The sequence below is a fragment of the Loxodonta africana genome, chromosome 1 (genome assembly GCF_030014295.1).
Source record: "Loxodonta africana isolate mLoxAfr1 chromosome 1, mLoxAfr1.hap2, whole genome shotgun sequence".
Taxonomy (NCBI): Eukaryota; Metazoa; Chordata; class Mammalia; order Proboscidea; family Elephantidae; genus Loxodonta; species Loxodonta africana.
The window spans coordinates 215,359,299-215,376,248 of record NC_087342.1 but is presented as its reverse complement, the minus strand read 5'-3'; the positions used below and the strand labels follow the sequence as shown (position 1 = coordinate 215,376,248).

Sequence of the window (16,950 nt, the reverse complement as noted above, 5' to 3'; positions counted from 1 at the left end):
TCATTCTGTCTCTCATATGTATTTATATATCTTGTTGGTTCTGCTTCTTTAGAGAACCCTGACTAAGACAATTTTCAGTTCTCTTTCACTTCTGTAACTACCTTCTAATATTAAATTCCCTCTATTTAACTACCTGGCGTGAGTTCTTTTTTTTTTTTTTCTGACTAGATTCTGACTAATAAAACATACAACAATAATAATTTAGATTTTATTTACCTGTGTTTGTGGTATGACTGAAATCAATTTTTGTCTCTGTAACATAAAATGTTTATACTTCCCGAAAATCAACAATAAGAAAACTGGACTTTTAACTACTTCAAAGAAAATTACCATAAGAAAGTTCTAAGGGTTAGCAGAAAAAATAGTCAAATTATTATTTCAGCATTTTAAATAGCATTTGATATTTAAAATAGACCTCTCCTAAAGGATAGGTTTTCCAGTTAATAAAAGTTCACGTCCTACACATACTTATAAGTTGCCTTTCTCCCTTCTTTGTAGTGGCTACTGAGATCTAGCTCTGTGCATCCTGAGCCTGGTAGGTGGCAAATTAGTGGTGTAAGAATGAGAGCACTATTATTTAGAAAATGGAATTCGGATCTCATTTGGTTCCATACCTCCCAGGGTGTTTATGGAAATAAACAAACACCCTCTCCCTTCAAATTCCACTCCAGGTGTTGTTGAGAACAGGCATATTTTCCTCCACAAGGGAACACAATATTTCTAAAACTGGCCCCCAAGAGATTTGCGTTGATAGTAAGTGCTCTGTAATAGCTCAGCAATGATTTCTGGGATCTCCTTCAGTACTACCACATGGCATAGCAGACATGATGACAGAATTGCTTCAATATCTAGGCGTAGAGATGTATGCAGACAGTCTTTTCTCTGAACTTAGGGGAGAGAAAAAGACCTCTCCTCTGGAACATGTAATGGGAGTACAAGCAGTATCACACCCAGCCATGGCCTACTGGCAACCAGAGCAAGAGGGATTGGGAAATGGAGCTATTGTGCAGAGAATCTTTGTAGCAGTTTCTTTTCTCCTGCCAGGCTTTTTTCCCCCTCCTTATATTCTGAAAAATCAAACTTCATAGTTCCATAAACTCTTTCACAGTGGTGGTCTACACTGTAGACTCAAGGCTACCAGCCACACCAGAGAGGAAGCCTGAGCCAAAAGCATAACATCCTTTGGGTAGCAGCACAGCATGAGCCCAGGGTTTATGGGTTCTCCTCGTCCTATGACTTTAGACATCACATGTCCAGGTTTTCCCACCATTCAGAAATGATGAGGGACCCAGAATCCCATTGGTCTGGCATCTCCTGGCAACAGTCAAGGAGAAGCTCGGGGCCTCTGAAACTCAGAAGACGCACTCCTACATAACACCAGGCAGCCTCATGTGAAGGAATTCCATCTGGACAAGAATCAGAAGTCGGTTCGTGGGAGAAGCAGGGCTGGCAGACAGCCCATACACACTGGTTCAGCTGCAGCAGTTTTTACAATATTGAAATACTTCTGCACTGATTGAAAAACAGCAGTATCTTTAAGCCTCCTGAATCCACACACTGCCCCAGCCATGTTGGACTCCTCATCCTAGAACTTCCCACAATCAAAGACTCCAGGATTGATCCTCCAGTGCAGGAGACCTCAGGCACCCTGTCCTAGCAATAAAATCGGGTCCATTCTGATAGGTTGTTGCCATGACCGCTGTTAACTATTTTTAATATCACTTCTGCTGAGAAAGCACAAGACTTTAAAACTAGGATGATTAATCTCAGAAGTTTGTTTCCCTTCTTAAAGAAGCAGGAATCACTGAGAGTTTAAGTCCACTAGAACGGCTCTTCTCAGCTGCCAAAGATGTAACAGTTTCCAAACGCTTTGCCTTTCTGTTTTTTTGTTGTTGTTGTTGTTTGTTTTTAATTGTGGTAAGTATATATATGGGAGTCCCTGGGTGGTGCAAATGGTTAAGCACCCAATTACTAGTCGAAAGATTGTTGGTTTGAACCCACCCAGTGGTGCCTCAGAAGACAGTCTCAGTGATCTGCTCTCAAAAGGTCACAGCCTTGAAAATCCTATAGGGAAGTTCTACTCTGCATACATGTGGTTGACATGAGCTAGAAGTGACTTGATGACAACTAACAACAACTATATATCTATAACAAACACTTGCCATTTCAACATTTTTTATATGTACAATTCAGTGACATTAATTATGTTCATTGTGTTGTATAACCATCACCATTATCCGTTTCCAAATTTCCCCATGATCCTAACAGAAGTTCAGTCCCCCTAAGCAATGGCTTCCTGTGTCCCCTTCTCTCCTGCCCCTGGTAATCACTAATGAACTTTGGTCTCTATGCATTTGCCTATGCTGGATATTTCATGTAAATGGGATCATACAAAATTTGTCCTTTTGTGAATGACTTATTTCACTCAACATAATGTTTTCAAGGACCTCATTTCTCTTCACAGCAGAGTAATGCCCCACTGTATGTATGTACTTTCATCTTCTTTTATCAGTAGAATTAAAGATTTTCTACTGATACTTGGAGTTCCTGAGTACTGCAAGTGTTTAAGCACTCAGCTACTAACTGAAAAGCTGGTTGTTCAAATCCACCCAGAGGTGCCTGGGAAGAAAAGCCTGGCAATTTTCTTTTGAAAGGTCACAGCCTTGAAAATCCTATGGAGTGCATATCTACCGTGACTTAGGGTCATCATGAATTAGAATCGACTAGACAGCAGCTGGTTGGGTTTTTTGTTGTTGTTTCCAGTGACACTTAGGCACTACATGGCTAGGTTTTTGCCCTAAGAGCCCCTAAGCATATTTTCCAGGGCATCTACCCTGCATGGGCGGTTCCACAGCCCTGAGAATGGCCCAGCAGCCAACAGCATGATGAGAGGTCTAGAGTGCCACACAAATGGACTCCAGCTCCAGCTGTGCTACGTGACATTTACGTGACAGCCTGTCTGCTCCAAGACGTGAATCAAAGAAAATTAGAGATGAGAAAGACCTATTAGGTCAGCTAATCCATACCCTGCCAGTTCATAGTCCCTCCCCTGCACTCCATTTCCCAGCGCATCATCCAGTTTGGTTTTAAATAGCACGGGATACAGAAAGGGCTGCCTTCTTCACAGAGATCCTCTCTAGCATGTGCAGCGAAATGCTCGCTCACTACTTGATGCCTACTCAAGGTTTATGTATCCAGTAATGTCATGGTTATTACTTGCCCCAGCCCAAAAAAGCCCCTGTGAATGATTCTAAAGTGGAGACCCTCTCTTTGCTAGAAAAGATGAGGAAGATCAGAGGACTGAGTTACCTCATTTTGGCTTCTGTTACTTTAGTTATAAGCTTATTCAGCATTGTTCAGTTTTTGCTTTCTTTAGCAATGGCTGTAACTATGACTAAGGAGTACCGTTGGTTTTTGGTTCCCACATTTACTTGGTTCACTTTTTAATTTGATTACTCATTCCCTTACTTTCTACATTGTGTTTACGAGCCCAGCTCATCACTGCAATCAAAATAAAGGCTAAATAATCAAATGGTTTGCCTCTTCCACTTTCTAAACTATATCTTCTCAGTTTTAGCCAATCCCAAAGGAAAAACAGTAAGCATGGCACACCCTTTCTGGGCAGTCAAATTTAAGAAGCATGTCTGTATTTTCCTTTACTTACGCCCAGGAAGTAAACCTCACCATGGGCACCATCCAAGAATGCATTTGAGGCTTACCTTAATCTGACCCTTTAAGCAAGGCTCACTGCACACAGACCGTACTACTCCGCTCTTATTCATCTGGATTTTGTAATCATCGATGTTCAGCACCCCTTCATGCCAGGTTCCAATATGTACATAGTCATAGCGATTAGCTTCAGTGTATTGCAGATTCATGATATCATATCTACAAAGAAAACAACGTGGATCACGGAAAATATGAACACCTTGTAGAAAATAAAGAAAATATAGTATATGGATGAAGTAGACAGAAGAGAGATAAAAGAGTCATCCCACCCCACAATAGAGCTACTGCCAATATTTTAGTTTATTTAGTATGTTTCCTTTGGTGCTCCAAAATGTGTATTCCATTCTTCAGCCTCCGTTTTATGTATCTTCTGTATTTGCTAAAAATATGTATGTATTAACTCTTGGACTTTTCTCACTCTGCTTATTTTGCAAAAAATAATTCAATGTGTGCTGAGTAGATCATGATATCCTTCAAATCAGCATTCACTGTATTATTCTTTCAATAAGTAACAATCCTTTAAACATTTATTTCTTAATTTGCTTACTTCTATTCCAAATTTCTTTTGCACGTTCAGTTTTCATTTTCATTATACTGAACTAAAATAGGTGAGTTTTACTAAGTCTGATGCCTTTTTAGGTGCTAATAGAGCAAGAAATCTGAGAAACCCATATTTAATTAGTAAGGATGTTAGGGATTTAATAGCTTGTGCGCCGACATTTAAACTGATCTCTTCACTGATTAGGACAAACATTTTGAATCCAAATAATTGTTGTCAGCTATTTCAGTAATTTTGAATGCTGCATGCTACAAGATGGCAAAATCTACATTTAAAAATCTTCACCGTTGCCAGAGTGTATTCTACGGGTTAGAGCTCATCGTTTTTCAGTGTTGGCAGTGGAGGACATTTTCCAATGGAAAGAACACAGGACTTGACGTTACAATGTGCAAGCTGGGGTCTCTTTTCTAACATTTTTAACAGTAGATTATACTACTTAGAAATGTCACTTAACACTTTAAGCTTCATGGGACTCTAGTAGGGATGTGTTGAGATAAGGCAAGTAAAACCACTTTTCAACTGGGACAGATGGGTATGTAAGTAACATCACAATAGCATTCATATTTATATTACCATGGATATTCCAAAATACTCTCATTATTTCCATTAATACAAGGAAACTGGAGAGCATCTTTGTGTTGGCATAACTATTTATCTTTTGGCCACTGAAAACTGTCTGGTATTGTTAACTCTTTTTTTCATATTGCTATTTTCCCCAAGAAAACTATAACTTAATGTGCAGTTTTCTACAACTCACGCCTTGTTCTCTCCCTTACTGGCTATTCAAAGCATGATTCATACCTATGCAGAGCCTTCACACTCTTGGGCTAGAATAGAAGAGGTGCAGACTCTTGCTTTTTTTTTTTTGCTTGACCCAAGGAAAGGGGTGGCGATTAAGTAACACAAACAGCTCTCTTTCTCCCCATAGACACACACGCACACATGCCTAATCCATCCTGGTATTCTTTGTCCCTGAATCTGACTCAGGATGTTTCTCAGCCTAGCACTCCAAGAAGCTACTACCAATCAGTGTTAGCATCAGAAACCTATTGGCTGAATGGAAGAGCCCAGTTCTTTCTCTAGACAACTAATATCAGTTTGATGGTTTTCCTGCCTGTTCTCAATGTACAAATTAGTTCTGTCACCTATTGAGAGTCAATGGCTTCTCCATATCCATATTCTGGCAACTTCTACCCCTAGCTGTCCTCTAAAAAGAAAAGGGATTCTGGGAAAATAAGGGTCGTTTCTTCCTTCTCTGCCAGGTGAACAAAACTTGCCTAGAGTAAGAAGAGAATGGTGCTGCCCTAACCTATGGCTAATAGAGAATTATTATGCCCCTTGTTGCTGAGACAGCTGAGAACTTTCTTCAAAGTAGCTCTCTGAGTGATATCCAAATGGGTGATAACTCTGGGCTGATGGCTCACACTCATTCTGTTGATCAATGGTACTAATCTACACCTCCATTACTTTCCCATTCTAAACTCATTATGCCTATAAAACCTCCTGTGAGTGTTTGGCATGAGTAACTTTCTTTATAATTTCTTTTAATTTTTGCCTTTTACTTCATATTAGGTTATTACAGCTCCTTACATACTTTCCATTAGTGGCATCACTAGTGGGGAGCGGGGTGAGGATGAGGTATGGACTGTCTCTGGTGACACTGTCAGAGAGGGCGACACCAAAATGATTGTCTTTAAATTTTATGTGCAATGTTTCAGCAGAAATTTATTATTATTTTTTAATAAAAATATCCCTGTAGTTAGTTATAACAACAAAAACATTTGTTGTAAGTCCAGCTTGCATGTATCGATATACCTACAAGGCTAATACTATGTTAACCTACTTTTTGAAGCTTCTAATGCACTAAGGTCCCAGCTGTCATTATTACCCAACTACAGTGATGCTGAAATCACGTGGCTTCATCTGCACTTAACTGCAAGCACACACTGTTGCTTTGGTTGCTGCCGGTGTTTTCATAGTTGCTGATTTTGTCAGATTTTCTGGTGTTTTAGCTACCAAATTGTGGTAATTAGTAATTGTGAACCTAGATCAATAAATTCTGAGAATGAAGTAGTAATTGACAGAAAAGGAATAATATATGGGAATTACAATTTACGAGTAAGAATAGTACAAAAAAAAAAACATTTCTAAGGATGCTTTATGGCCCGGTACAGGGGGAGGTCCATGGGCAGGGGGAGTTACACCATGAGCTACCTCACTGGGTGACACCACTGCTTTCCACGAAGGTTTTGTTGCAATGCTAGCTTCAGAATATCTCTTCCCTACAAATCCATCTCCTAAGACTTTTATTTCAATTTCCTGATTTGCTCTTTCATAAGGGAAATCAGTTCACACTTCATTAGCATTTAGAAACTGAAAATTTTCACAATATTTTGGTATGGAAACACATTTCTAAAAAGCCCGAAAAGCTGGAGGGGAAAAAAAGGAATACTGAAAGCACCAAGGGAAAAACACTGACTTACTAAAATGAGGACCTCCCATGTGTCGTGTGTGCTCTTTTCTCTACCCCGGCTTCCTTCCCGGCACAGTAGCATTTACTTAGAATATTCTCATGCTGTACACTACATCATTACAGCATCCTCTAGATGCATTCAGATTATGTTGCATGATGATTAACTAAAATAATTACAAGAGGAACCAAAAGTGAGAATGATGGCATGACAGGAGATGGAAGTAGAGGGAGATATTGAAATAGAAATTAAAAACAGATTAAGCTGACAAATTTCAAGCTTGAGGAAATGATCCCTGAAAAGGGACCCAGGGGAAAGCCCATAATTTGAATATGTAATTAAAGATGGAGGAGAAATGAGCTAAAATTGTGTGCTTATAATTTGGATAGGAGTCCTTGGGTAGTGCAAATAGTTAATGTGCTCGGCTGCTAACCAAAAGGCTGGAGGCTTGAGTCCACCCAGAAAGTCTTCAGAGTAACCCCTCATTGCCATCAAGTTGATTCCAACTCATAGCGACCCTATAGGACAGAGTAGAACTGCCCCATAGAGTTTCCAAGGAGCACCTGGTGGATTTGAGCTGCAGACCTCTTGGTTAACAATCATAGCACTTAATCACTACGCCACAAGGGTTTCCTTTCAAAGGAAAGGCCTGGTGATCTACTTCTGAAAAACCAGCCATTGAAAACCCTATAGAGCACAGTTCTTCTCCGACACACATGGGGTTACCATGAGTTAGGATCGACTCCACAGTAACTGGTATATTTTGGATAACCTACAGAGAAAGCAACAGAACATTCATATCTATGAAGAGTCTAAAAGGCATTTGGCCTCTGCTAGGCACATTTTGAACTTTATCTTATAGAATCACAAAGAATGATTTCCATTCCAAATCTGACCTTTCAGTGAGCCTAGTTTCCAGTAGAATGTAGGATTATAATCAAGGGTATAGGAGGTTAGGTAGTCAGTGTTCTAAACTGCAGCCCTACTTGTTCCTCCTGTCACCATGCCCTAAGGCACTCAGCACTCAGAAGCTCCCCACATGTCCAGACACTGGAGCATCATATCCACCCCACTCGTAATTCAACAAAAAATCTGCTCCCACCTAACCGGTGGTTCGGAAGGAATCTGATGAATTCATTGTTGTAATTGTTGGCAGTGATTTATATCATTTGCCCTCCCTAGAGGGAAGATCCTCAGTGAGATGGATTGACAAAGTGGCTGCAACAATAGGCTCAAGCATAACAACAATTGTGAGGATGGTGCAGGACTGGGCAGTGTTTCCTTCTATTGTACACAGGGTCGCTGTGAGTCAGAACTGACTTGACAGCACCTAACAGCAGAGGGTTACTCGTTGCTGTTGAGTTGATTCCAACTCATAGTAACCCTATAGGAGACAGTAGAGCTGCGCCATAGAGTTTCCAAAGCTATAAATCTTTATAGAAGCAGACTGCCATCTCTTTCTCCTGAGGAGTGGCTTGTGGGTTCGAACCACCGACCTTTCAGTTAGCTGCCGAGTGCTTAACCACTGCACCACTTAGGTTTAATTTCTACATGCACAGTTCAGTGACATTGATTACATTCAAGTTGTGCAACCATTCTCACCTTTCTTTCCGAATTTTTTCTCCCCCATTGACATAAACTCATTGCTCCCTAAGTTCTCTATCTAATATTTCAAGTTGCTGCTGTCAATTTGATACCATGTAAATATATCTTAAAAGAATACAATGTTCAAGGAAGACATTTTTACTAGTTAAGCTAAACTATTGTTGGTTTGACTAATTCTTTAACAGGCACAGGGATTCAATCCTCAACAGAAAATTATTTCCCTTCTTTTTCTAAGAGACGCAGTTGCAGAAACATAAATTAGCCTGAGCAGAAGAAACGCATGAATAGGATTTGGTTCCCTTCCTAAATCAAGCTTTTTAAAGCAGATGTAATACTTCACAACCAGTATAGCATTGAGATCTATCAATCAAAAAGAATCCCAGCCCGGTGCTGCAGGGACAGAGAGGCTCCAGCTGGCCAGGTATAACCTCTTTAGGTTCTCGGGCTTACAGGGAGGTCCAGTGGTTCCAAGGGAAGGGCCAGGGTGATAGCTGGGCAGGGGGGCAGGACTGGTGAGATACCATGGTTGTATATATTAACCAGTAAGCATTTCCAAGATTTTAAAAAGTTGTGTGGTATTTTTGGGTGAGTTCCATGGGAATATCAGCCCTATATTTTCAACTATCTACCCGCATTTATCTTCACGATTCCCAGAGATTATGAAACCGAAAGAGCCAGAGTTGCCATCTATCTGGTCTTAGGAGGCTCACAAGGTTTGTCAAATCCATTAATTAAAAAAAAAAAAAAAAAAAAAAAAAACTGCTTTACCTTCCAGGAGCATCCCCTTTCTCATCAAACCACACCTCCTCTCCAGATACACCGATGAATGAGGATTTGATGAGGAAGTCCAGGAGTTTTTGGCCATCAATGGGCTTCATGGCATCACAGAGGCCCACGTGGCCTGGGCAGAGTGCGTGGTGCATGTTCTGCAGCCCATGTGCCATGGCGTAGATGGCATTGATGACAAATCCCATTTTACTGTCCTGGACGTAGTTCTCTTCTAAGCTTTCATTGCCTGTAACGATAAAAACAAATCAGTACCAAGGTAGCAATACTGAAGACCAGACCTACATGTTTAACTCTCGAATGCTTTTCAGAGCTCCCAGAGGAAGGGAAAATATGCTGCAAAAGACCTTTTTAAAGTTTAAAAAAGCAAATATGTCACTTTGATGACAAAGATGCATCTGACCCAAGCAAGTTTTCAGTTCCCACATGTGCATGTGAAAGTTGGACAATGAAAAAGGAAGACAGAAGAGGAACTGATGCTTTTGAACTATGGTGCTGGTGAATAATATTGACTATACTGTGGACTGCCAAAAGAACAAACAAATCAGCCTTAGGAGAAATATAACCAAATGTCCCCGAGAAGTGAGGAAGGTGAGACTTTGACTCACTTACTTTGGACACATCACCAGGAAAGATCAATCCCTAGAAAAAGACATCATGTTTGCTAAACTAGAGGGTCAGCAAAAATTAGGGAAACCCTCAATAAGGTGAATTTACACAACACCCACCACAGCTGGTTTAAATATACCAATGATCATGAAGATGGCACAGGACTGGGCAACGTTCATTCTGTCATACATAAGGTCACCTTGAGTCAGAGCCCACTTGATGGCAACGAACAACAGGGAGAGGAGGAGCAATGACACTGGTAAAAGCCAGGCCCACTTCATTCAAGTTTTATGCTTGTGATTAGCTCTGATGTATTCTACCTGCAAATACTTTATTCAGTTTCATTTTCTGTATACAGTAATGGTTTTATAAAATATAAAACAAACTTCTTCACAGAGATGAAAATAAAGAATATTCACATATTACAAGGGAATCCTGAAGGACCAATGGAAATAACTCTTATTCCCTCTTGGTTTAAAGGGACTTATATTAAAAGTCTTTCTGTATCACAGTACTGGAATAGCATTTTCCATGTCCTCTATGACAACCCACAATTCACAGTAATTCAGTATGTACAATATCTGAACTCTGACATTTTGTTTTGGCAATTTCACTATTTTTATCATCTCTAGAGCCACAGAAATCCAGAGATGGAAGAAGAAATAGGTAGAATGAATCTCTTGTTATATATGATTTGCAGCACAGAGATATTTAAATCTGATTTTCTGATTATTAGAAACTCAGGTAAAATATTTCTTGATGAAGAAGTTATACTAAATATTTAATTTTGGCCTTTAGCTTCTACTTATAAATGTCAAAAGCCCTGCAATCATTTCTACCTATGTTACAGAGGATCGATGTCCTGCAATTGCCAAACATTTTCATAAGAACAATATTGCATTAGACATAAGCTTCACATTAGAAATTTAAACTTTAGAACTTACATATGGACAAGAAATTTGGTGACCAACTTCATTTGCTGAGAAAAAGGTAACTGGTTCAGGAAACAAAATATATTTGCAGCACAAAACTGCTATTAGAGATCTTGAATTAGTTCCAGAAACTTGCTTCTTTCTGCAGTGGGCTTTCCTTCCCCCACTTGACTGACAGTGAGGGTCTCTGTGATGTTTGCTCATGGTTCTAAGGGGTGGGAAGGTTGGTGAGTTCAGTTGTTTATGTTGTTGAGAACCACATAATGCTCCTTGTACTCCCTACCAGCTGCCTTGTTTGTTCCAGCCTAAAAAGGTCACTGGACACTAAGGTCCCTTGGCTGGAGAGTAGCAGAGTGTTTAAAAAGTTACGGGAGCCTAGAGTGCTTAGAGAAAACAGTAAATACTTCTGACTTGATATTAAGCTTGGAATAAAATAACAATTTTTATTTAGACTTATTTAGATATAAATGAAAAAGTAAAAAATACATATGTGCATCTACCCTAAGAGTGAGGTTCTAAACACCTAGTACAGTGTGAAGGGGATAAAATCAAATTTTAATCCAACTTCCAACATTCTTTAATAGGAAATTGTTAAAAGTACAATTTGCTAAAAGTAATATCTTCTCGATCAAAAATAAAATTTCCAAGAGGGAATGAAGAGTAAAAGAAGAAAAAAAGGGCATTTACAAATAAAAGTATGCAGGATAAGTATAGAAGGTTATATAAAGCAGAAAGCAAAGATCCTCCTTGACAAAATTGGAAAGTCATTGAAATAAGGTAACTTACATTTGTAACCAAAAGCCACTGGTCCTTAATGTTAGTTTTCCTTCCCTCTCTTTCAAACTTATTAGGATAATAAAAGACATAAATTAATACCATCTCCAATAAGTTTTAAATATTAAGCCTTTAAAGGCTGCCGAAAACCCCAGAGTGCTACAGCTAAACCTTAGAGATGCTAGAATCGGAAAAATTACCGGTAGTTAAAGAAAGTAAAACTTGAGCGGCAAAATAACCTTAATCAGAAAAAACTACCGTTAGTTAAAGAAATAAAGAAAAAAATTGAGTGGCAAAATAGCCTTCAAGGCAGCAGCCACCTAAAGAGCCCTTAGTCAACACCAAGGCATCCACCGAAGACACAGCGATTACAGTCGACACCAGGAGTAGACGGGGGGAAACACAGGGATGAGCACAACGTGTTCCTTACCAAACGGAAAATTCTCCGTTAGGGACAAGTCTATGAACTCTGTCTTGTTGGGATAACTGCTATCTAAGATTTATGATATAAAAAAATCACGTGGGTGTTCCCAGTACAAATGTCTTCAGCCGGAATTGTCTAGAGGGTGCTTGGGCCATCAGGGCTCAGTTTGTGCTAGACAGTAACCGCTATTAGATTTCTCCGAGATCAAGATTTTCCTTTTGATCTGTATTTGCAGTGATTACATAATTTAACATCCAAACTGGGCCACTTTTGGGAGTGCGAGTGAGTGCTAGTAATAATCATTCCAGAACACAGCATAAACTGGGCAAACTGCTGCATCTCTGGAACCACGTTGCCCTCTAACTGGATCTACTGATGTTATTTTCGTGGGTAAAATTTATCTATAGATACCTATTCTGCCAAAAAGCAATCAGTACAATAGTCTTATTAATTTTAATTATTTAATTTTACCTTTGTCTAATGTTAATGGGAAATACATACAACGTTCCTATCATTTTTTGTGTTCTTTATGCATAATACTTAATACATCAGCTCAGATATTCACAATAATCTTGCCAAACAGACATTAATCTCACCATTTTACGGGGGAGGAAAGAGCAGTGGAACAACTAGAGTTCAAATGCCTCCTTGGTCCTTGCTCTGTTACACTTAGTTGTAAAGTGGGCACAGACACAGAAATTTACAGAAAAAAAAACAGAAAAGCAGGGATGAATTACTCGGTAAGCAAGGGAAGTATGTGCTCAGGGCATCAACAAAACAGGGGTGCCAGTTGTACGAAGCAAAAACCCAGAAATGACAAGCAGGTAGGACACAAGAAAAAGTGAGCACTGCTCAGTGGATGGGAACCAGCAGGGCACTGAATGCCATTGATACCACTTCCAATGCCTGTGAATGTGCTGAATGGAAATGCAGTTCATGCAGGGTCACAAGGGTGCCCACGTGCAAGGTTGTTTAAGCTATAGGCTCCTACCATGTCAACACCTTCGTTGACATCTGTCTCCTACGGTCCCCTCTCGTGTGATTGAAACTTATCTTGACAGGTCTCTTGGGAGTATACTATTTCTTTTTCATAAACAGGAGGTGGGGATGGGCTATCTAGCCTAACTTTTGCTACATTCACCCAATAAGCAACTGGATCCAAGATGAATTGCATTTAAAAAGAAGTTACATAATGGATAGCTAGACACACACACAAATATACATGTGTGTATATGTAACTCACACATTCTGTCGGAACGCGTGAGTAAGCAGAGGGGCAACACAGACTATCCGTGCTTAATCTGGCCCTGCAGAGAAGGCGTTTTTCCTGGTAACATGGCAGCCTGCTGTATAAAAGCATCATCATCAAGCCCCAGTTTGCCTTTCTCCTTAAAATTGTTCCAGATGTGTACGGCTGTGTCTCTGACTAGAAGCACTGGCACCCAATCTGTCTACAGCAAGCTATAACAAGGAAGTATCTACCACACAGACAGCAGGAAGCTAGACACACGTTTCCAGGGAATACTTCCAAAGTCACAGCTCCCACCCCTTCCCAAAACAAACAAACAGCTTGTGTGTTTGTGCAAACCTGAGGTGAACACAGGCACGTCCCTAACCCACTTGTCTACTGGCTCTGCACACGGAGATGGGTGCTACCACCAATACAAACACTCTCTCAGCTGCTACCCCACGCTCAGCCTCCTGTGGCTTCAGGCTAATGAACTAGCATTTGGAAACGCATGATATAGAAGTAGAAAATGATGTGGACTTTATGAGACCGTTTTCTTTGCCATAGCAACTGTCCCCAGATAATGTTCCAAGGCTCTATCACCTAACAAAGAAGGATATGTTACAGAGTTTTCCTGTCTCCCAAACACCCTGTATTTTCATGATCCGTGAATAGAAAATCACAACGGAATAATATTGTCACTGGGTGGAGGGTGGAAACACTTTTGACTCCCTGAGGGTGTGCCTTTTCATGACCCCAGGTTCGGAGGTCTTAGTGAGCACTGGATTTTATGATTCATTTTCTGTGGTGCATTAACTGCCATAGACCGCTAGGGTATCATTAAACCATTACCTTTTTCTAGCATACTAAATGGAATCAAATAATCATAGTTGAATGTGTTTATTTACCTTCGAAAGAATACCTGCCTAACTACTTCACGGTGGATTGGGAAAATAGCTACCTTGATTCTAAACAGTAATCTTGTTCTCATTGCAGGAGCACAAACAAGGGGTATAAATTGCTACCTGAGCGCACCGGCATACAGAGCCTCTGCGGGGTAGGAACAGAGAGTGTATCTTTGGAAACCAGGAAATTCATGTTCATTGGCAGAAGAATCGGCAATACTCTCCCTGCCATTTAGGATCAGCAGAACGGCATAGCAGAAAGAACTCAGCTAGGTACATGAACACTTGGCTTCTAGATACAGTCATTCTGCTGCACTATATCAACAATGTATTTCCAATAGCAGTGGGGCCTGGGCAAAGGTCTTGACCCCTTGAGCCTTAGTTTCCTAATCTATAAAATAACACAAGTGGATCAAGTTATCTGTTTGAAGATCTCCCCTCTCCTAAAACTCTCTGCTTTGCTCCTCCAATTCCACATTTATTGGTACTTGGCAAAGCTCTCCACACGTATTATCTCTTTTAACTCATTTACAACCACATAAGTTCCGCTATGACCGCCGTTTTACAAATGAGAAGACTAAAGCACAGAGAAGTGAAGTCACAGCTGGGGAGGGGGACCTCTTTTCTCTTTTTCCTTTGTGAAGAGACCCCAATTTGAGGAACACCTCAGGCCTCAAGAGGAACAGAAATGGGAAGAGAAGTGACTCATCTGGTTGGTGGCTTGAGAAAAAGAAACCAGTCTTTCTCAGTGCAGCCCCTTTCTCTCCCATTTGGATCTAGGCTCCTAGCAGTATTCAAGATTCTGGTTCTCTGGCCTGTGGTAAATGTAGCTGCTCAGCTGGGCAGAGGCTAGACAGGTTAATCCATCTATTTCTGGGGTCAAGAATTAGAAACTCTATTGTGGCCAGATGGAGTCCCTGGGGGTGCAAATGATTAACATGCTTGGCTGCTAACCAAAAGGTTGGAGGTTCAAGTCCACCCATAAGCACCTTGGAAGAAAGCCCTAGTGATCTACTTCCAGAAAATCAGTCGCTGAAAACCCTGTGAAGCACAGTACTACTCTGACACACGTGAGGTCCGCACAAATCAGAATCAACTCCTCGGCAACTGGTTGGTTTTATTGTGGCCACATATCTAAACCATGTCCCCAGTCAGATTTTGTTTTTTGTTTGTCGATTAGTTTCTTTGTTAGTTTAAACCTTTGTGAAAACTCTTTTTTTTTATTGAAGTATAACTCACTGTAAAGTGCAGAAATCTTTACAGCTCAGTACATTTTTATATATGTACACATCCACTTAAACCGCTACCCAGACCATGGTGCAGGACATTTCCAGAAGAAGGCTCTCATTTACTCAGGGCTTCCTTAATTTATCCTAGCACTGTTTTGCTGCTTTCAGCATACAGATCCTAGGTATTTAATTTTTCTGGTACTACTACAATTGGTATATTTTTAAATGTTTTAAATTATCCATTGCTAGCCTAAAGGTTGGTAGTTTGAATCCACCAGCTGTTCCTTGGAAACATTATAGGGGAGGTCTACTCTGTCCCAAAATTGACTTGATGGCAACTGGTTTGTTTTTTTTGGTTTTAGTATATAGAAACACTACCAGTATGTATATATTGGTTTTGCATCCTACAACCTTGCTAAATTTACTAATTAATTCTAGTTTTTATAAAGTATTTTTAAATTTATATGTCTATATATATATATATATAAAACCAAGGAGCCCTGGTGGCACAGTGGTTAAGCACTCACCTGCTAACTGAAAGGTTGGTGGTTCCAACTCACCAGCTGCTCCATGGAAGAAAGATGGGGCAGCCTGCTTCCATAAAGATTACAGCCTTGGAAACCCTATAGGGCAGTTCTACTCTGTCCTATAGTGTTGCTCTTAGTCCAAATCGACTCAACAACAATGGATTTTTTTTTTATAGCTACAACCATGTCATATTACTAAAAAACTTATATTTTAATCTTCATCTGTCTGACAGTTGGGTCTACTTCTCAGTTGGATCCAAATTTTGGAAAGAGGTGCACTGGTTAGCCCACAAAAATCCCAGCAGTCCCGTATTTAGGGTCACACAGGCAGCAAGTGACAGGGGCCGTGCGCATGTGTAGGTAGCCACCTCCAGAGCTGGGCTGCTCCCTGTCATGCTGCCCTGTGCAGGCATGGAGCACCTTCCCCATTACGGAGCAGTCACATTAGAGGTGGCAGGACATTTGTTGGCAAACGCAGTCAGTTCTGAGTTTTCAGTAAGCTTGTCTCAGTTTGAATGTCCAGAGTTGAAAAATATAAAAAATAGATTGAAATAAAGTTTGCCACCAATAAAGTATTTCTGGTCATACCTGCACTTTTGATCTTGTTAGTGCAACCCCATCTGTTATGCTGTCTTCTCAAATCTGGACCCTCAACACTAACTTCAAACTTCAAAAGAAGCATTTCCTATCTTCCCATAAAGCAAGGAAACATTCTGGGTAACATTAGAAAACATGACTCTCCCTGGAGAATATATCCTCCTGATTTCTTGCCCTTTGTAGCACCCCACTGCCTCTTTTGATCTGGCACCATTCTATATTCGATACACAATTTGTTGCAATCTCAATTCCCATCAAAATAGAAAGGGCTGTAATTATTTTATATTGCTAACCTATCAAGTAAATAAAACAAAGTCCCCATTCCTTTAAATTACCTGAGTATTAGATTAAATTGTAGGAAGATTAATTATGTTATTATCTTTTTTTTTTTTTATATATAATGACCTCAAAGCACTCAATTGCCCTCAATTTTGCTTGAAGGTCTGGGATGCTAAATTTTCTTCAGGCTTTTCCATGGAGAATTGGTGATAAGATTTGGAACAGTCTTGCCTTGCCCATGCTTGAGTCTAGGATCTGTGAAATTTTTTTAGTTCCTCTGAGTCCATCGTCTCCTC

The 16,950-nt window shown here is 40.1% G+C and overlaps 1 protein-coding gene across 2 annotated transcripts in view; it reads right to left on the bottom strand.

The window, feature by feature from the left end:
- Positions 1-16,950, bottom strand: part of LOC100658721 (metabotropic glutamate receptor 1) — a 169,278-nt gene that overhangs the window by 85,246 nt on the left and 67,082 nt on the right. The window contains exons 1-3 of one of the 2 annotated variants that reach the window (XM_064291887.1): positions 9,554-9,609; positions 9,133-9,379; positions 3,720-3,888 (exon numbers count right to left, since the gene is read on the bottom strand). In XM_064291887.1, the coding sequence (XP_064147957.1) occupies positions 3,720-3,888; positions 9,133-9,379; positions 9,554-9,584 (447 nt within the window). In that variant the 5' untranslated portion in view covers positions 9,585-9,609. Of the gene's footprint in view, positions 1-3,719; positions 3,889-9,132; positions 9,380-9,553; positions 9,610-16,950 lie in introns of those variants that run through there. The other variant, XM_064291884.1, reaches the window with a different exon arrangement.